General features: G+C 52.0%; 2 protein-coding genes across 11 annotated transcripts in view; both read right to left on the bottom strand.

Moving 5' to 3' along the window:
* The window catches only part of FLYWCH1 (FLYWCH-type zinc finger 1), a 24,164-nt gene extending 12,292 nt beyond the window's left edge, over window positions 1–11,872 (bottom strand). For 3 of the 8 annotated variants that reach the window (XM_081820246.1, XM_081820244.1, XM_081820245.1), the window contains exons 1-2: window positions 11,520–11,729; window positions 9,499–9,616 (exon numbers count right to left, since the gene is read on the bottom strand). The gene's annotated coding sequence lies outside the window, so the exon portion shown is untranslated. Of the gene's footprint in view, window positions 1–9,498; window positions 9,617–11,519; window positions 11,732–11,756 lie in introns of those variants that run through there. The other 5 variants (XM_081820242.1, XM_081820243.1, XM_081820240.1 and 2 more) reach the window with 3 other exon arrangements.
* A 5,324-nt stretch (window positions 11,873–17,196) lies between these two features.
* FLYWCH2 (FLYWCH family member 2) overlaps window positions 17,197–20,514 on the bottom strand; it is a 10,164-nt gene continuing 6,846 nt past the window's right edge. For all 3 annotated transcript variants that reach the window (XM_006743042.3, XM_081820249.1, XM_081820250.1), the window contains 2 exons: window positions 19,976–20,413; window positions 17,197–18,358 (listed from right to left, as the gene is read on the bottom strand). In XM_006743042.3, the coding sequence (XP_006743105.1) occupies window positions 18,255–18,358; window positions 19,976–20,306 (435 nt within the window). In that variant the 5' untranslated portion in view covers window positions 20,307–20,413 and the 3' untranslated portion in view covers window positions 17,197–18,254. The remainder of the gene's footprint in view (window positions 18,359–19,975; window positions 20,414–20,514) is intronic.

The following is a 20,514-nucleotide window of genomic DNA, read 5'->3' on the forward strand; positions in this document are numbered from 1 at the left end:
GGGGCTGGCGCTGCCTCAGCCGGGAGGGGACGGGGCTGTAGAGGTGTCAGGAAAATCCAGTCACTTCGGGCTCCCTGGCTTCTGGCCTGGAGAAGCAGAAAGGATGTATTATGGGGGCAGAGCTAGCCTGGAGACAGGGCCCTGGGTATCAGTGTGGGGTAAACATTTTGCTTTCTTGAGGGACTGGGTGGTGGGTGAATAGGTTGGGTCTCCCCCACCTCTCCTTAAGAGCCCAGAAGCAAGACCACAGCCTCCCTGCACATTTCAGCTTCCCATTTGTGAGCTGTCACCCTCGTTTCCAAGTTCTGCCATTCCAATGCATTCCTGCTCTGAAGTTCCCTGGTTTGGGGCCCAGATTCAGCTCCCCAAAGCCTGATCAGCCTAATGGCAGGGCCCCAGTGTCCCCACTAAGACAGAGCCAAGGCTGAAGACTCAGAGGGGCGCCTCATCCCCGCCCCACCCCGCAGTATACGCCTGCCCATCCCAGGGCAGCAGGGAAGCCCATCCCGGGGGCGGCGGGGGGGGGTTGGGATGGGGGGTGGTGGCGAGGAAATCTTCCAGGTAACGGGCCACCTGATTGAGAGTTCCGGCTGGCCTGCCCTCCCGCGTCATGCCCCTGGACGAGCCAACCCTCGCTCCTCCCATGCGGCCCTTCTCTGCCCTGCCCATCCCGCCCCACACCGCGACGTGGCGGGGCAGGGACACGCGTGCCCCTGGGGACCAGCCGTGGTGAGACCCAGTGCGTGCCTCGGGGAGGAGCTGTCTGGGCGGAAAAGGGAGCCGGTGGGAGGCCCCGCCCCTGGGCCGCCCCACCCCTCTCGCCGATTGGCTCCGGCGTCCATCCCTCAGCCGGCAGCCCGCCCCCGGTTGCAGCCCTCGGTCCCCGCGCTCCGGGTCCCCGCGCGGCTGGCAAGCTCCTGCCGTCCCATCGGCCTCCAGCCTACGGGGCCAAGGGCGCTGGGGGGGCGGGGACGCCTCAGACAACTCGGGCCAGCCGAAGCGCTGCAGTCACTGTCCACACAGCACGCACACTCCTACAGGCCCGGGCCTGGGTCCTCGCCACGCGCGGGGCAAGAGGGGACTCTGTGGGGACCCCGACGCGCCATCGGCCTTAGCCTCAAACCATCAGATGCCGAAGCCTGGCCTCCTCCGAACTAGAGGGCGTTGGCATGACTAAGAGCCCCCACATTCTACGGGAACTGGACCCGGAGTCATGGGTACCCTGAGTCAGGAGACGGTGCGGTCCCCTCAACTACAAGTTCTGCTTAAAAGGCTTCCAAGATGCACGCACCTCAATGGATACAGAAGTTCCAGCACAACAAAAGGCGAACTATGGCCTAGCCAACCCCCCCCCCGCCCCCTCCCCCAGCCCCTTCTGCAGAAAAGCATGGGTCTGGCGATTACCTAGAATTTGGATTGGATTAACGGTTACCATTCTCAACCATTCCCGGACCTTGTAATGTAGACTGTCTAATGACCACAAATCCTCCCATAAAGTATGCAGGCCCCCTTGCAATGTGGTCTTGAATCTGGACTGGCTCCAGCCCAGACGGGTGCCTTGCTGTGTGACTTGCTGAGTGTGGCAGAAGCATGCTGTGGGGGTTGGCAGTCCTCACCCTCAGGAGACACGGCCCTGTGCCTGCCAGGTTAGGAAGCTGTGTGAGAGGCCACATGTGGGCACGGAGGCACTGCCAGGCATGGAGGAAAACCATCTTGCAGACCCCCCAGCTGCGTGTAGCCACATGAAGGGGCCACAGGACACCAAGCCAGCTGGTGCAATCCTGCATGGTGGCCACATGAACGGCCACCCACCTTATGGAACACCAATCAATAATAAACTGTTATTTTAAGCCAGTGAGATCAGGGTCTTTTCTTACTCAGCAGTAACTCATACTCTTGGCAAGTGACTCAACCTGGTGGGTTTGGGCTTTTTTCTTTTCTTTTTTTTTTTTTTTAAGATTTTTATTTATTTATTTGACAGAGACACAGGAGAGCGGGAACAGAAGCAGGGGGAGTGGGAGAGGGAGAAGCAGGCTTCCTGCTGAGCAGGGAGCCAGATGAAGGGCTTGATCCCAGGACCCTGGGATCATGACCTGAGCTGAAGGCAGAAGCTTAATTACCGACTGAGCCACGCAGGCACCCCAAGGGTTTTGGCTTTTTGATGCATGGAACAATAAAGGTTGTGAGATACACATCAAAGTGCATTTGAACTTCAGGTGCCATGCTACATAAATGTTAAATCCCTCAGTTGATCATGTTTAAAGGGCTGGTAATTCAGTGAGAAAAACAAAAATATTAAGTATAAAGGATAGCAATGAGAATTAAGTACTTAAAAAGTCCATAACGGGGGCTCCTGGGTGGCTCAGTTGGTTAAGTGTCTGGTCATGAGCCCGGAGTCCTGGGATGGAGTTCCATATTGGTCTCCCTGCTCAGCCAGGAGCCTGCTTCTCCCTCTACCTCTGCCGCTCCCCCTGCTTGTGCTCTCTCACTCACTCTCTCTCTCTCAAATGAATAAAATCTTAAAAAAGTAAAAAGTCCATAATGCAAAATAAACCAGTCACAAAAAAACTAATGCTGTACGATTCCACTTAGGTGATGTCCCTACACTTGTCAAATTTATAGAGGCAGAGTCAGCGGCGTTGTGGGGCTGATGGGGGGGGTGTGGAATGGGGTACTGTTGTTCAGTAGGTGTGGTTCCAGTTTGGGATGACGATGATGTTCTGGCAGTGGATGGTGGTGATGGTGCCATGCCAGGGTGAGGGTCCTTAATGCCACCAAGCTGTGCACTTAGAATGATTCAAGTTGTAAATTTTTGTGATATATATTTTACCACACACACACAAATCTGTAACAACCTACATGCAGTAATGTTCCTTTTACCTAACATCATTGGTGAGTGAAGTTCTTCAAAAAAGGCAGACTTCAAACTAGCTAAAGTTATCTCTCCATGATGTGGACTTTTACCATTTTGTTTCACAGTTTACCCACTGAGGATGGATCTCTTCATAAGCTCTTATCACTCTTCACTATCTGGATGTAGGGGGCATACATATTTTATTCTGATTTGGAAATAAACATGTCTCCACCCAGTTCCCTTGGTACAGCTCCCCTCCTCCCTTGGGGCCCTTTCACCACCCTTTGAGTCCTGCTCTCTCTGGTCACCAGAGCTCTCTGCCTCTGCAGTTCTTTGCACTGGGACCACCAAGGTTTTTCAGTCTCCTGTGTCCAAAAACAAGACCTAACAAAAGCCCCTCCTTCCCTCAACAGTTCGACTTTGCAAGAACAGCCCACACTCCTTCCTTCTCAGCCCAGCTGTCTGCAGACTGCCCGCCAGCTCTGCGGACACCAACCACTCTCTCATTTGGCCACCATGCAGGGTTGGCACCAGCTGGGTCCATCCATACACCGCGTTCTCCCTTGGAACCACCTGCACTGGCCTATGTGTGGTCCATCCATACAATGGAATACTATTCGGCCATAACCAGGAATCACATTCTGGCACGTGCTGGATGAGAACATCATGCTCAGTGAAAGAAGCCAGGCACAGGGGCCCCTGGGTGCCTCAGTTGGTTAAGCGTCTGCCTTCAGCTCAGGTCGTGATCTCCAGCTCCTGGGATCAAGCCGCACGTCGGGCTCCTGGCTCAGTGGGGAGTGTGCTTCTCCCTCTCTCTCTCTTCCTCTCCACCCTTCTTGTGCTCTCTCTCTCGCAAATGAATAAATAAAATATTTTTTTAAAAAAGAAGCCAGACACAAAAGATAGCACACTGTATGACTCCATTTATAAGACATGTTCAGAACGGGCAAATCCACTGACATGGAAAGCAGATGAGTGATTGTATAGGACTGGGGGAGAGGAAGGGGAAATTTGGAAGTGATGCTAAGGGGTGTGGGGTTTCTTTTTGGGAGGGTAATGAAAATGTAAAATTGACTGTGGAGATGGTTGTTCGACTCTAAATATACGGAAAACACTGAGTTACACACTTTTGATAGGGGAGTTGTGTGTATGTAAATCATATCTCAATAAAACTGTTTTTAAAAAAATCCTTATAGGGACTTAGGTCCCCAGGGTCACTTGGATGAAAACTGGTTTTCTTTTTCTTTTTTTTTTTTTAAGATTTTTTATTTTTTTTAAGTCATCTCTACACCCAACGTGGGGCTTAAACTTACAACCCTGAGATCAAGAGTCGCACACTGCACTGACTGAGCCCACCAGGCGCCCCCAAAACCAGTTTTCTACACCAAAGCAGACCTTTCACTACTGGGCTTGGTTTCCTCATCGAAGAAGAGGGGTGGCATGGATTACATATTAAGATATTGTGTAAGTTGCTAATATTATATTGTAAAAACTATATAAAAATATGTTTAAACTGTTAAGAACCTAATTCCTAGTAAACGGCCCATAATCCTGCCACCCAGATGCACCACTCTCTCCATTCTTGGATTAGAGCTCTTGACTGACATTTTGTTTCCTGTGGCACACATCGCATTCAACATGTTGTTTGCTATTTCACCCCACTTTACAGTGGGAGGCCCTCACCTGCAGACCAGATGGAGCTCTTGCAAAGGACCAAATCATTATGTAACGTAGACCCAGAACAGGCAGGAACGCATACCTAAATCCTTGGCAGCAATGCTCCCGAAGGCCACAAGATAGCGGTGTTGCTCCTTAGGATGAACATCCTTGGTAAAAAATTAACTGCCTGACACAAACGTTTCCAAAACAAGAATGTGAGAGTTCTTCCATGTAGCAAAAATAACTGAAGACTTCCAAAAATGTTTGTATTTACAAAACCTAACAGTTAGCAGATGCAGTTAGCAAAGTCTGCAAATACTATCTTTTCTAAGCTAAGGTTTTCCCAAAAAAAAAACCACCCAAATCCAAGTATGGCTCAGACCCGGCGGGGCCTCTGGCCCTCAGCCCACGCGCCTCTCCAGCCTCTGGAGGGCTCTGCTCACAGTCGTCAGTTACGGACTGATTTTATTTTATGTATTCATGGCCTAAAAAAAACCCAAAAAACAAAAACAAAAACGGGGCGCCTGGGTGGTTCAGCGGGTTAAGCATTGGCCTTCGGCTCAGGTCATGATCCCGGGGTCCTGGCATTGGGCCCCGGCATCAGGCCCCGTGTTGTGTCGGGCTCCTTGCTCAGCAGGGAGTCTGCTTCTCCCTCTCCTCCCGCTTGTGCTCGCTTGCTCTCCCAAATAAATAAAAAAAAACCCTTAAATACCTAGGAAGAAATATCTCAAAATGTTAGAAGTAGTAAGAACAGTGATTTATTTTCTCCTTCCATTTCTTTTGTTTGCTTGAAATCGTGGACAATGTGCATAAACTCTCTGTACCGTGGGGAAAGGGAGACGCTGTAAAGACAAGCTGCATCTCCTCGCTTGGTCATTTGTCCTTTAACTCCATAACTCTCCTGTGACAAGTCACACGAGAAATTAAAGGGTAATATAAGCGACAGAACAGATAAATGAACAAAAATTGAGGCTATTAAAAATCCCAGTTGTGGGACCTACATAGCCTCAGACATTCCCTCCAAGATATTTATTAACTACAAAAGGAAAGACAGTAACTTGACGGTGGGGAAATCCCCCAGACACCCCCCTACGTGATCGAGGTCAACTTCACCAGTCATAAGACACATCAACACCACGACGTCCTTGATGCAATGCACCAAGGACACCCCACCGTCTCTGTGACACTCCTGCCCCAGGTGCACACCCCCACTTTAATCAGACAAGCCACATCGAAGGACGGTCCACGAAACAATGACCAGGAGACTTCAAAACTGCTGAGGTCATCGAGGACAAGGGCAGGCTGAGGACCTGTCATAGACTGGGGGTGCTGAGGAGACACAACAACTAAATGCCACGTGGGATGGCGGGACGGAAAAAGGATGCTGGGGACAAGCTGGGGAAACCAGAGTCAGGTCAACAGTGTAGGTGAAGAGAACTGTACCCACAGTGATTTCCCGGCTTTGATCTCCACACAGCGTCCGGTAAGATGCTGACAATCGGGGAGACTGGGTGATGGGTATGTGGGAATTCTTCGTCCTATCTTTGCAATGTTTTTAAAGTCGAAAATTAACTCAACATAAAAGGTTCTTGAAAACCCAAGTTTCAAACTTACAGAGACAATGGGAGTTGACAGAGAAAATAAGTGATGGAGACCTCCTGAGTATAGGGTGAAAGAGAGAGGAAGAGGGAGACACCCTCCTGTCCAGAGCCTCATCATCCATCCTGGGACCTGGAACCTGGGACCTGGGACCTGAGCCAGGAACAAAATTCCTCCGGCATCAGCCAACACCTCCAGTGCATTGACCCAGCAACCTCCTTGCCAAGTGTCACCATCATCCCCGCTCAACTTCTGGGGCCTTGAGTGGCCCAGCACCGCACGGCTAGTGAGAGCCAAGACTCCAACCCAGGCCCAGCTGGTGCGGAGCTAACGGGGTGCCTCCCTGTGCCCTGGGCAGCTGCAGGAAGAGGTAAGAAGTGCCAGGTGGAGGAAGCTGATGCTCAGGGCTGCAGTCAGGCCTTCAGAGTAAGTCTTCAGCTGCACTGATGTGTCCCTACAAACCAGCTATTTTATGGTTTACCAGGGTGACTTCTGGCTGATCTGGCCAATGGGAGGCTCAGTGGGACACTGGCGGGTGGAGCGAGGAGGGTGTTCCAGAAGCCACCTGCCTGGCGTGGGTTCACCAGGGCTGTCTGCTGCAGCTTTGCTGGACCCCTGCCTGCCGCCCTGGAACTCGGCCTGGCTGTGCTGGCAGCATTGAGCCCCTGCCACTCTCGGGCTCGCTCACCATCTCCCGTTTGGCCTCTCAGCTCCTCCACCACCAGGGATCGCAAGGAAACTCCCAGTTCAAATCTTAAAGTAGTTTCTGTTTTCCTGGCTGGATTCTGACTGACACAACCCTCGAGAGTCTAGAGGACTGTGATCATAATATGTAATATCTACCAAATACAACGATGTGCCTGGCACTACCTCCCAGGGGCTCTGCACGTACTATTCCAGTTTATCTTCCAAATAACCCCGTCAATTAGAGTCCACTGTTCTTTCATGTCATAGAGGAGGAACCAAGGCTGAATCTGTGAGCAAGAGCAGGCCGATAAAGACAGAGTCCGCATTCAAGACACCTGTGTCTGCCTTCAGGGCCTCACCTCTTAAAATCAGTAAAAATGGGGGGCACCTGGGTGGCTCAGTCGTTAAGCGTCTGCCTTCGGCTCAGGTCATGATCCCAGGGTCCTGGGATCGAGCCCCGCATCGGGCTCCCTGCTCAGCGGGAAGCCTGCTTCTCCCTCTCCCTCTCCCCATGCTTGTGTTCCTGCTCTCTGTGTGTCTTTCTCTGTCAAATAAATAAATAAAAAATCTTTAAAAAAAAAATCAGTAAAAATGGTTCTTTACACATTGAGGATTCTGACCATAGGTATCAATGGAGTGGGTTAAGACTGGTGGTTGTCAGTCAAGGTGATTTGCTTCCCAGGCAACACCTGACAATGTCCAGAGACATTTTTGGTTGTCACCACGGGGAGGCAGGGCATGCTGCTAGCATCTAGCGGGGAGGGTCCAAGGCTGCTGCTCAACATCCTACACTGCCCGGGGTAGCTTCTCCAACACTCCCTAAAGAAGCATCTGGTCTAAAACGCCAACAGAGCCAAGGTTGAGAAACCCTACTTGAGATCAGTGTTTAAAAAAATGAAAAAGAATTTAAAAAATGAAATAGAATAGAAAGAGTGAATCCATATAATGCGGTTAAGTATATTTTTCATGCAAGTTTTATTATAATTAGTTGTTTGTGTAATTCTGGTCTTCATAAAAATTCCCCTGGGCCCTTGATAAAAATGCAAATGATTGGATTTCCATCTAAAATTCTGACAGAGGATCTGGAGAAGGATTCAAGAATCTGAATTTTTAGCAAGTACCCCCACAAGGCTCTGGTGGACCATGGACTGTGCTTTGAGAAACACCTGAATAGATGCCCTTGAGAAAGAGGTGGTCCGTCAGTAAGTGATGAGCCTAAGAAGGATTTGAAGGGGCTTTTTTTTGTGCCAGGCCCCACATTAAGTATTTTATATACATGATCTCATTTAATCTGTCACATTGTATGTGCTCCCTCATTAATGTGTTAAATAAAATCATTAGCATGTGTTTATTTTATGTCAGTAGGAGAGTCATGGTTTCATCTTTTCTGAGATGATCCTGTAACAATTTATCGCGTTTCACACACCTTGGGCTATTCAGGGGCCCTCAAGAATACAGACAGGAATTTGCTCAAACTCCTAAGTAGTATAAGTAAAATCTGGTGGAGAGAGCTTCTGGAGCATGGCTTCCATACTTTGGGATAGCAAATACCAGACTTCTAAAAATCCCACCAGATATTCCTTATGAAGGCTTCCAGCAAAGCAAACTCAAGAAGGCCTTTACAGTGAATTAACGTGCTTGTACCTATGCAAACAATCAGGCCAAATCTAATGAGACCAGCCTTATTTTGTGATCAGAAGTATCTTTCATTGAGGTTATGAGACTGTAAAGGACCTTTGCGCGTCAATGGAAACTATGCAGTGTCTAGAACACATCCTTCCAGGTTACGGGATTCTAGCCTTTGAGTCATTTTGACAACTCTGTATAGTGTAGACAACTGAGAGCAATGCGAAATTATTCTAGGCTGTGGGCAATAAACTCTCTCTCCATGTAAATAAGTACATGGAAATAATTCTTCCCCCTGAATAAAAAGCCAGTTTTGCCTCCATGTGCACATTTCAGTATCTGTAATCTTCTAGAATCTTCTTTGGATTCTCTTGCAAACTGGTTGTTAGATCTTTCTGGTTCCTTGGTTAATGAGTTAAGTAAAAGCTTCCATACATGTTCATTCTACATCTGTATGAAACAGCTTTATTTCCTTTGTTTTGGTCTAAGGTTCTGCTTTTCTAATTGCCTAGGTCATTGGTCCTATAATCTCTGGATCCAGTCAGCAATTTTTAAAATTACATGTGAAACATCAATCTGCACTGCATGAAATAAAACTGGGTATTATTTTATGAAATTTCCACTCGTTATACATGTGTCTATTTATTGTAGATGGACTTAAATGTATTTTTTTTACTTTGGATTGCTTTGAGGTCAATACTTGGGTCCTTGTGTTTGTCTTGTAATACTCAATTTTTACTCACTAAAGATTTATTGAGTGACTGAAGTATTTTTAAATCGGGCAGATTTAAATGGAAAGTTCGAAAGCTTCACGGTTCATGCTTCGTCACTCTCTTATCCCCTCCGCTCCCCTTCCCCAGAAACGAGGCACAGAGCAATTTTGGGTGCAATACTCAGCTGCCCACTCTGACATTGCTGTCATGCAGGTGGTCACAAAGGGCTCGGTGTCAGCCTAAGACCCAAGAGACACACAGTATTACAAACTGCCGGGTGCCTCTCAGGCAAGATCTAATCGGTAAGGTCCTCAAAGTCTGAGCCTCACTCAGCAGCTGATGGTGGGTCAACAGAATTACCTTCACGCACAGAGAGTGAGAACCGCCATCCCCATCCGCCAGTACCCGGGTCCTTACTGCCAGCTTGCTGGGTGCAACACTTGGGGCAAATTCCATCGATTCTCTAGACTGATTTTACCTGTGAAACAGGAAAAGTGGCAAGTGAGATACTGTATATGAAATTCTTCTATAAACTGTAAATCATCACACAAGGACAAAGAGTTCTTTCTCACGCCCAGGAGTCCTGATGTTTGAAAAAGCTCCTGGGTGACTCCAATTGCTGTCTCCCTCCCACACATGCTAATGAGCTATGAGGGGTAGAGGTGTGCACTGACTGACTCGTGAACTCTCCTATGAAATACGCATGCTTTGTGTGCATACGGGTATCATTCCTGGGCGGTGTTGAGGGTGGCAGTGGACCCTCCCCGCCCCCCCGGGCGATTAAGAATCACTGTTCTAAAGCAGGGCTTCTCAACCTCAGCACCATTGGCATTTTGGGGAAGGGGGGGCTGGATGTTCAACAGCATCCCTGGCCTCTGCCTGCTGGATGCAGCAGACCCCAGCCCAACGATCGATATTGCTGTATGTGCCCTGGGAACCCCTGCTCCTGAGCACCTGAGAGATGCACAGGGCACAGAGAGGAAGATTCTAGCTCCAGGTCCTCCCAGCCCCAAGTCCTTCAGTCACCAGATCAGAACCTGAGCTTTTTTTCTTTCCTTTTTTTTTTTTTTTTTTAAGTAATCTCTATGCCCAACGTGGGGCTCAAACTCACAACCTGGAGATCAAGAGTGGCATGCTTTACCCACTGAGCCAGTCAGTGCCCCAGAATCTTAGCTATTTTTTTTTTTTTTTTTTACTCCTTCCTTACCAGGCCTCATGTGTCCTCAAATCTCATTCTCTGTACACCTGGTCACACCACCTCCCATGGCCTTTCCACTGAACATCACTCCGGGGCTTTGATCCTCACCTACTCCTCAGCGGTCTTTCCATCCTGCATCCAGCCCGGCCAATTCTCCCTACACAGTGCCAACCAGTTAATCTTCCTAAAGCTGAACTTTAATTATTTCTCTCTCTAGTAAAAATCGTCTCCCTCTCCGTTATAAACACTCCACACTCCAGCCCCAACCTCACACACTATCTCTTCTCCAAGTCTGACTAGGAGCTTTTGGAAGAGGAACAGGAAAAACCTGATGGCATCAAACTAGAACATTCAAATCAAGTCCTCGAAGTGATTTTGGCCCTGAGAAGCAGAAATGTCAACATATTAAAAATATACCTTTTCTATGGAATTGAAGGTTACTCATGATTATCTGATTATTGGAACTCAGCATCCCCCAAAGGCAAGACGTAAAGGCGGAGAAAGACGGATGTTTGTTAAAGCAAGGGTTTCAAACTGTGGTCAGAACCATTAGGTCCTGAAATCATTTCCATGGGTTAGCAACAGTCATTTGGAATGGAAAGAACAGAAGAGAACAGAATGGAATCAGAACAAAGGTAGAGTAGATCTGGCTGTTATGAGAGGTTAGGGTCATTTCTCCTTTTGAACTTATCTTCCAGTAATCACATCTACAGGCACAAGTTATGCATGGAGAACATATTTCTTGAGTCAAAAGTTTGAAAGTCACAACAGGCAATCTGCGTAATCAGAAGTGGAAGGAGGGATGTAATAGCAGCAAAAAGTGCAAGGTCACTGGGACCTACAGAGCCGCGCAGACGGGACGGGGTTGGGGTGGGTGCCAGCGCGGGTCAGCGCCGGTGCGGCGGACACGGGCGGGGGGTAGGAACGAACGGGGGGCTCCCTTGCTGGGGATGTCAGGGCTCAGTCGGGGTCGGCTGTATTGGGGCGAAGGAGGAGCCAGGAGAAAGGAGACGAGTCTCGGGTGAAGGACAAGGAGCGGCCTGAGCGCCGGGACACGGAGCTGGGTGACACTACCCCCCCTTCCAGCCTCAGCAGCCCTCGGGACCCTCGGGGAGGCCTGGCCGGGGGCGCGGCCAGCCGTGTGACCCGGGACCCTCCCCGGCCCGCTGGGGCCCGTGCTCACCGGGCACCGGCCGGGCGGCGGCGGCAGCGGAGCCCTCCCTCTCTGGAGACCGAGCCGCGGCGGGTCCTTTGGCCTCGGCCGCCTCAGCCACAGGCGTCGACCTCGCGGCCCAGGCGCCTCCGGCCACCACAACCCTAGCGCCCGCTCCCAGCCCCCACCGGCCCTCTCGGGAGCGAGCCCCGTGCCCGCGCGCCGCCCCACTAGCCGGGAGCGCGCGCCACCCCGCGGGGAGCCGACCTCTTGGAACGCCCAAGCGGGCTCCCAGCGAGCATGCGCAGCAGGGCCGCGGGGCCCCATTCCTTGAGCAAACTCCTCTTCTCCGGCTCTTCTGCGAGCGGCGCCGAGCTGGCTGCCTGACCAATCGGCGCGGGGATATGGGGCAAGGGTTTGCGAAAGGGGCGGGGTAAGCTCAGGATTGGGCGGGGGCGTCCGGGGGCGGGGCGTCGGCCGGACAGGCGGCAGGGACTGGGGATTCTGGGCGGGGGCTCTGAGACTAGGGAGTTGATAAACTCAAATTTGAGAGGGAGAAGCAGACTTGCCGCTGAGCAGAGAGCTCCATGAGGGGCTCCATCCCAGGACCCCGAGGTCATGATCCCAGCTGAAAGCAGACGCTTAACCGACTGAGCCACCCAAGCGCCCCATGCCTGGAGTTTTCAAAGTTCATCCATGCTGCAGCCTGTGGAAGTATTTCGTTTTTGTAATGGCCAAATAATATTGCATTGTATATATAGACTATGATTTGTATATCCGTTAATCTGTCGATAAGCATCTGGGTTGTTTCCAGGTTTTGGCTACTATGATTCACGCTGCTATGAGCATTCATGTCCAGATTTCTGTGTGTACGTATGTTTTCAGTTCTTTGGGGTGTGCACCTAGGAATGGAATTGCTCGGTCATATGGAAACCCCATGTTTAGCCATTTGAGGAACTGCTAGACTGTTCTCCACAGGGTCCTCACCATTTCACATTCCTATGAGCAGCTTATGAGGGTTTCAATTTCTCCACATCCCTGTCAACACTTGCTATTATCTGAGTATAGCCATGCTGGTAGATATGCAATGGTATCTCATTGTATTTTGGGTTTTTTTAAGATTTTATTTATTTATTTACTTGAGAGCGAGAACACAAGGGGAAGGGGCAGAGGGAGAGGTAGACAATTGAGCCAACCAGGTGCACCAAGCTTTTGCAATTTTTTTTTTAGCTTTTGCAATTTTTAAAAAAGATTTTATTTCATTTATTTGAGAGAGAGAGCACGAGCATGGAGAGGGGCAGAGGGAGAGAGAAAGAAGCAGGCTCCCTGCCAAGCAGGGAGCCGGATGCGGGGCTCAATCCCAGGACACTGCAATCATAACCTGAGCCAAAGGCAGACCCTTAACGGACTGAGCCACTCAGGCGCCCAGCTTTTGCATATTTACTGTTAATTGCTTGTTTTACACTTTGCTCTTCTTATCGAAGTCTAGTTGACGAACAATGTTATATTAATGTCATGTGTACAACATTGTGACTGGGCAATTCTATATACTAGGCAACAGCACACCACAATGAGAGTGGTCAGACCTGTCACTACACAAGGTTATTACAGTATCACTGTATTCCCCAGGCTGCGCTCTTCACCCCTGTGATTTAGCCAACACATTCTTTTTTTTTTTTTAAGATTTTTATTTATTTATTGAGAGAGAGAATGATAGAGAGCATGAAAGGGAGGAGGGTCAGAGGGAGAAGCAGACTCCCTGCTGAGCAGGGAGCCCGATGCGGGACTCGATCCTGGGACTCCAGGATCATGACCTGAGCCGAAGGCAGTCGCTTAACCAACTGAGCCACCCAAGCGCCCATAGCCAACACATTCCTTTTTTTTTTTTTTTTTAAGATTTTTATTTATTTGACAGAAAGACATAGCGAGAGAGGGAACACAAGCAGGGGGAGTGGGAGAGGGAGAAGCAGGCTTCCCCCTGAGCAGGGAGCCCGATGTGGGGCTCGATCCCAGGACCCTGGGATCATGACCTGAGCCGAAGGCAGATGCTTAACGACTGAGCCACCCAGGCGCCCCTAGCCAACACATTCTAAAAGCACTACATTTTTACTCCCCCAGCACCCAAACTGAACAGCAAAAACAATGGAACTTCATTTTTTGTTGTTGTTTCTTGTGTTTTTGGTGTCATATCTAAGAAATCACTGCCTTGGGTCACCTGGGTGGCTCAGTCAGTTGAGCATCTGCCTTTTGCTCAGGTCATGATCCCAGAGTCCTGGGATCGAACCCCTTGTGGGGCTCCCTGCTCAGTGGGGAGCCTGCTTCTCCCTCTGCCTCTCCCCTCACTTGTGCTCTCTCTCTCTCAAATAAGTGAGTAAAATAAAATAATCACTGCCTAATCCAAGTTCACAAAGATTTACTCTGTATGTATTTTAAGAGTTTTATACTTTAACTCCTACATTTGAGTCTTAGATCCGTTTTCAGTTATTTTTTGTATATGGGGTGAGGTAGGGCTCCAACTTCATTCTTTTGCACGTGGATATCTTTTCCACATAGTAGTCCTGCTACTGTTGAGAATGAAACTATTATTCCCCCATTTAGTTGTTTTGGCTCCCTCGCTGAAAATCAGCTGGCCATAAATAAGAGGGTTTATTTCTGGACTCTCCATTTTATTTCATTGGTCTATGGCCCTTCTTATACCAGGACCACACTGTCTCGACTATTGCTCCTTTGTAGTAAGTTTTGAAATCAGAGAGTGTGAGTTCTCCAATCTTATTCTTTTTCAGGATGGTTTTGGCTGTTCTGTGTCCCTTCAGTTTCTAGGTGTCATCTTCTTTTCAGTCTTTTTTTTTCTTTTAAGATTTTATTTATTCATTTAGAGAGAGAGTGAGAGCGGGAGGCGGGGCAGAGGGAGAGGGAGAGAATCTGCACTGAGTGAGGTGTAGGACATGGGCTAGATCTCACAACCCCCAAGATCACGACCTGAGTGGAAATCAAGAGGCTGGAGTTTAACAGACTGAGCCACCCAGGTGCCCCTCTTTTCAATACTTTTGAGAACAAATCTCTATTTTAATTTTACATCGAGAAAACACTGCACAGCAATTATTTTTGCGGGTCTCTGGCTTTTCACTGAACTCTACATTGTAAACATCCCGTATGTCATAGGCTTATTTTATATGATTAGCTACACAATTTAGTTCTTTTCTTGGTGGACACTGCAGTTCTAAATCCCGTTATTATAAATACTAACCCGTGGCTGGCTTCATTCCTAACATTTGGGAAATCTGGGTGAAGAGCATATAGGAATGCTTTTACACTTCTTGCAACTTTCCTACAGGTGTGAAATTATGCCAACATAAAACGGCAAAGAGGGGCGCCTGGGTAACTCAGTCGGTTAGGTGCTGACTCTTGATTTTGGCTCAGGTGGTGATCTCAGGATCCCATGAGACCTGGCACCTCCTCCCTCCCCCACGGTCCCTCCCTTGCCCTCCGGTCCAGCCCCACCCACAGCCCACAGCCGCTGGACGCTTGTCGTTCTCCGACCACCTAGTGCGGTGGGGACCTGGACCACAGCGGGGAGCTGCGGGTCTCGGAGCTGCGGGCTTGGGCGCTGCTTTCCTGGACACTTGGCGGGCGGCGGCCTGAGCCGCCCCAGTATCAGCCCAACTGCCGCCCCAGGTGCGGGGACGCCCCCTTCTCCACTCCACACGGCGCCCCGGGCCCTCTGCTCACCGCGACCCTCCCCAAGCCCGCGAGGACCCTTGGATCCGCCCGCTCCCCTTCGCCGGGCCGGAGCCCCCAGTGTTCCGGCTGCGCGTCCTCTGCGCCTTTGCAGAGTGAAGACGCTGCTCCTCTCCAGAAACCCCCACGCTGCCCTGACACCCCCGCCCCTGCGCCTCCCTCCTGTTGCCATAAAGCTGCTGCTGGAAGTGCCCCCCCTCCCGGGCAGGTGCAGGTGCAGGTCCCGTGGGGCCAGCCGGTCCTCCGACTCCCGCCCCGCCACCCCTCGGCGCGCCCCACTCCCTGTTCTCCATCAGTCCCAGATCCACAGGGACCCCTGCTCCGGGGTGCTAGAGCTTCTGTCGGGGAGACCGGGCGAGAAGCAGTGGCTACAATGAGTTGCGTGGGCGGTTACAGGTGGTGCGTACGACGAGGGTGGGGCGCTGCAGGTGGTTACGGAGGAACCCTGGCGGCCGGATCGCCTACGCCCACCCCTGCGGAAGGCGGGTGGGAGCCGCTGCGCGCTCCTTCCGCTACGGAGGCTCCGGGACCGCGGCCGGCGAGCCGCGCACGCCCCCTGTCGGCCGCCGCCCGCCTCGGCCCCGGTGCGGGCGGTGGGAACCCCGGGAGCCAGAGCGGAGGCGGTGCTCACCAGAGAGGCGGAGCGTGCTGCTGCTGTCGCTATTATGATTACCATTCTCTCGGTGACAGCACCCGTGGGCAAGGACGCGTGGGGCCGCGGGGAGCATGGGAGTTGCTGGTCCTCCCCGTGAGCAGCGGTCTCCCTTGTGGAGCTTCGTCCCATGAAAACCCAGGGCTACTTAAAGGCTAGTAGAGCAGCTGGAGAGGACCGGGGTGCAGCCGGCGTCAGGACAGCCGGATGCATGGTCTCCCGTCCCCGTAGTGGCATGCTGCAGTCCGTAAAACCGCGTTGGAAAGTCATTCGTAATGGATTAGGAGAAAATGAGCTGTATCATCCCAATTTTCTGAATATGAAAAATTTATAGACTTATCTCTAGATGATAGAATTATTGGAGATATTTGTAACACTTTTTCATAATCAGTACGTATTTATTTCAATGACCATGAATTATCTTTTTTTTTTAGCTTGAGGACCAATAAATTATGTTTTGAAGGAAGTGTATAGTCATCTTCTTTACTTTTTTTTTTTTTTAAGGGGCGGGAGGGGCAGAGGGAGAGGGAGAGAAAGAATCTTAGGCCGACTCCATGCCTAGCGCACAGACGGCTGGGACATGGGGCTCCATCTCAGGACCCTGAGATCATGACCTGAGCTGAGCCGACAGAGCCTCGCAGATACCCTGACTCTTGAGGCAGAGCCTCCTTCATTTTATAATGAAGCCCCCCAACCAAGTCTCTCACAGAGTGCAGAGACCCAGCGCTGGCATCAATCTGTGACCTCTGAGGATTTTCTGCTCTAACATCGGGGAACCACTGTTCACAGGAACACGGCGATTCTCCTCCTGGTCGCTGGCACTGTCCCTCCCCGATGGGACAACCTGTCACTGAACCAGTGTCAAGTCTTGACAGCACCGCCCACCTCCCCTCGGTCTCCTGTCCCCCAAGGCCGTGGTGACCTTCTTGCCAGCCTTTCAGAGCCCCCTTTGGACATTTCCAGTCGGTTCCCCTCATGGAGCCCGTGGGCTTTGTACAACAACGCTGACCGTGACCCTCGTCTGCCTAAATCCTTCCCTGGCCTCCCACTCCCCATCATGAGCCTGGAATCCTCCCTGTGGGCTCCAGGCCCCCAGACCCTGAGCCACTGCCCACCATGTCCTGCCATGGGCCAGGTCTGCTGGGACAGCAGGCCGAGCTGCACCAAGTCGCCCCTTGCCGGCCCCCCTGTCCTCCTCAGGCCCCTTCTTCACTCTGCTTCCCAGGGGGAACCCCACCACCAACTCCTCAGGCGTTCCTGTCATCTGACCACACCAGCCCATGAAGGGGATGATGCAGAGCCACAGGAAAGGAGAAACATGGTGAAGAGCAGAATCTATTTAAATATCAAATTAGGACAAAGGAACATTTCAAATGATGGTTACAGAGCATAAATGTTAACAACCACGCTGGAGGAGAAACAGAGCAAGATGGAGCTGGGCCAGGAGGGGTGCTGAGGAACTCACTTTTCCTAAGAGGGGTCCATGATGCAAGCTAAATTTGGGAAGATAATGTTCAAAAGCATAAGGCCTCTAGTCTCAACATTTTAGAAATAATCCATTCGTTTCCTTTGCCCCATGGCAGTTTCCACAAAACGAGGACCATGTGAGGTGAAGCCAACTGGAGGCCGAAGCCTTTCCTGTGGGGGGCCTCCAGGGAACCCTGACTTCCGTTTGTAGGGGGGGTAACTGTGTTCTGTTCACTTCCTCCTCCAGCAGGTGTGGCACCCGAGGTGCCTGGGGAGGGGTCAGGTGCCCAGGAAGCTCAGCCCCCAAAACACCCAGAAGGAACATGATAGGGGCATCATACACTACGGTCGGGGCCCACCCCCTCCCCAGCAGAACTCTGGGCAACCATGAACACAGGCTCCCATGAGGGGTGGGGGGAAGCTGTCAGTTGGTGGGATGTCTAGAGGAGGCAAGCCTCCTGGGAACAGGCCCTGGAGGGATGGTCAGGGAGGGGCTGGATAGGCTTCCCAGGGGCTCAGGCCTGGGGGTCCCACTGCACCCCTTTCAAGCCAGAAACAGTAGGAAGTAGAAAGCTCAGAGAGCCCACCTAGTCTCCAGGCCAGTGGTGGCTCTCCAGGCTGAGGGGCCAGGGTCTGAGCCCTGGGACAGGGCCTGGGGAAGGCTGGTGGGGTTGCGGTGGGGTCTCAAAGGACCACGGAAGGTTATAAAACCTGTCCATAATGGGACCTCGCATACAGCTTCTTTTATTCTTTTTGAAGTTTTTTTTTTCTGTTTATAAAAGTAATTTATGCTTGATTTGGAAAAAATTACACAATGTTTGAGAATGAAAACCAGTTGCAACTGGGTCCCCAGCAGAAGTCACAGCCAAGGTCACTGATCCAGTAAGGGCATACCGTGCTTGTCAGAGTTACAGGAGGGTGCTGGGCATGACAGCATCTGCGGTGGGCTCCTCCCCTACGACCTCAGTACTGGGGGCAGACTGCCCTGCCAACCTTCCGTCTTCTTTTCCGGCTGGAAGAGAAGGGAGTGGGTCAGGCTGGTGTCACAAAGGAAAAGGGAGGGTGGGCAACCCAGGGCCTGAAGCTCTCAGCCCAGCCAGGGGATGCTCTGGGATGCCGTTGGCTGACTTACAGAAATAATTGCTGATTTCAGAGACGTGCTCCCTAAGACCACCAGCCCAGGGACAAAGAGGCTGTTAAAGTCATTTCCAGGGAACTTTGGGCTAAATCTGGGTTGAGCACCAGGAAGCCACTGCTACCCCCACCACCTGGCCTGGGATGGGATAAGAGGTGGGAAAGTCTGGGGACCAGGTATTGAGGTAAACACAGGTGGCACGTTGAGGGGGTTGCTCACTGCCCAAGAGCACCTGCCTAGGGGAACCTGTGGGGCTGAGATGTAGCCCTTGCTCTGCCCTCCAGCCCTCCATCTGAGGACAAGTGGCTTCGTTTTAATTCTCGCCAATGGGCCACCTGCGGTGGATGGGGCCCACATGGTGCCAGAGCCCAGGCAGATCCGAGAAGTGCGCAGAGGTCTCAGACGGGGTGGAAGGACCAGGAGACGGCCCATCCCACCCAGCTCCGTTAGAAGAACAGGCTCTGACCAGACGCTCCCTACTCCACCCTCTGCAGTGACCAGCTGGTGGCCTCAGAGTGGTGACTTAGCTCCTTGAGCCCTGCCTCTTCACAGGTCATGGGGACCACACTCTCCACCCCTTGGATTGGTGGGAGGCAGCAGGTAGACGTGAGGGCGCACTTGGGGCAGGACTGGCCAGTAGAAACACTCAAGGGTGAGCTGGATGTGCCGCAGAGGGGCCTCCAAGCTCTGGGGGGATGGGGTCCCCCGAGTCCTTGAGTGCAGCCCTGTCCAGCAGTTGAGGGAAGCTGAGGGGTCCCTTGGGTCCCCTGAAACTCCAGGCCTGTGGCTGGGGACTCCCCCATCTTGGGTGCCATGGTGTCTCGGTCCAGGGGAAGCAGTGGAGTTCCCTCCCCTTGGACCTCAGACCACTCACTCCTACACTTCCATCAGTGAGTGGGGTCCCCTACACTTCCCAGGCCAAGCGCCCTGGCTGGCTCCAAGGGGGCCACCTGTTCACAGGCAGCAAATGGGGGCCAAGTGTTATGGTTTTATTGTCCCCATCTTCTCAGGGTACAGCAGACCCCACTTCCACTTGGGAAGAAACCCAGCTCAGCTTTCCCCAGCCACTGGGCATCCCTTCCCTCGAACGCCCCTCAGGAGTCCACGGTCAGAGAATGCATCGATGTGCCGATGTCGCCCGCAGCAAGCCGGGTGGGGGTGGGGGGCCTGCCTGGGGCCTCAGCAACATACACCCCTAGACCCCCAGACACATAAACACATACACACGGAAGAACAGACAGGAACAGAAATAGGCCCAGGACCCACACAAATATATCTGGAGGGACACACCCACTCACCCTCCCAGGCCAATCCCCACATAGACACGTGTGCGTGGAGGCCTACGGACATGCAGGCCCTACACCGAGGTATAACGTGGACAGCATGTGACTGTCCAGAGCCAGCCCGGCCCCCAGGCTCCCGGGTGTCAGGGGACTTCCAACCCCAGGAAGGTCTTGACCACACCGTGCTCACTCCGACCGCCCGGGGCCTCACCTGTGTCCAGCTTGCTGCGTTTCTGCTCAGGCTCCTGTGGTGGTGCCTCGATGGCCCTCTGAGCCTCAGGATGGATCTTGAGGAGGGCTTTGGCAAGGGTGGCGGGGCCAGGCACTCCCAGGGACATGATGCAGTGCACCCCTTTGCGCTTGGCCCCTGCCACCTTCGCACTGTCCTTAGAGGCCGTCAGCAGGACCAGTTTGGAGAACTTCCTGGGCTTCCTGGGCGCTGCAGGGACAACATCTGTGCCTGGCTCAGGGGACTCTGGGGATGGCTCCTGGCCAGCCTTCACACTCTCGCCCTCTTGCTCGCTGGGCTCCGGCAGGGGCATTCTGGGACGATGGCCTGTCCCCCAGGCCACACTCAGGCCCCAGCAGATGGAGTTCTCTTCCTCCTCCTCCTCCCTGGTCGGGAACCTGGCAGTCCAGGGGCTCTGTCCTAAGGAAGGAGGCAAAACCCATCAGTGGAGGCCCCCTTGGGCCTGGGGCTCAGAAAATGGACGTGGGGTGGAGGTGGAGGCAGAGGGGGCTGAAAGGCTG

This window comes from Leptonychotes weddellii, chromosome 5 (genome assembly GCF_054177405.1).
Source record: "Leptonychotes weddellii isolate Sample4059 chromosome 5, ASM5417740v2, whole genome shotgun sequence".
Taxonomy (NCBI): domain Eukaryota; kingdom Metazoa; phylum Chordata; class Mammalia; order Carnivora; family Phocidae; genus Leptonychotes; species Leptonychotes weddellii.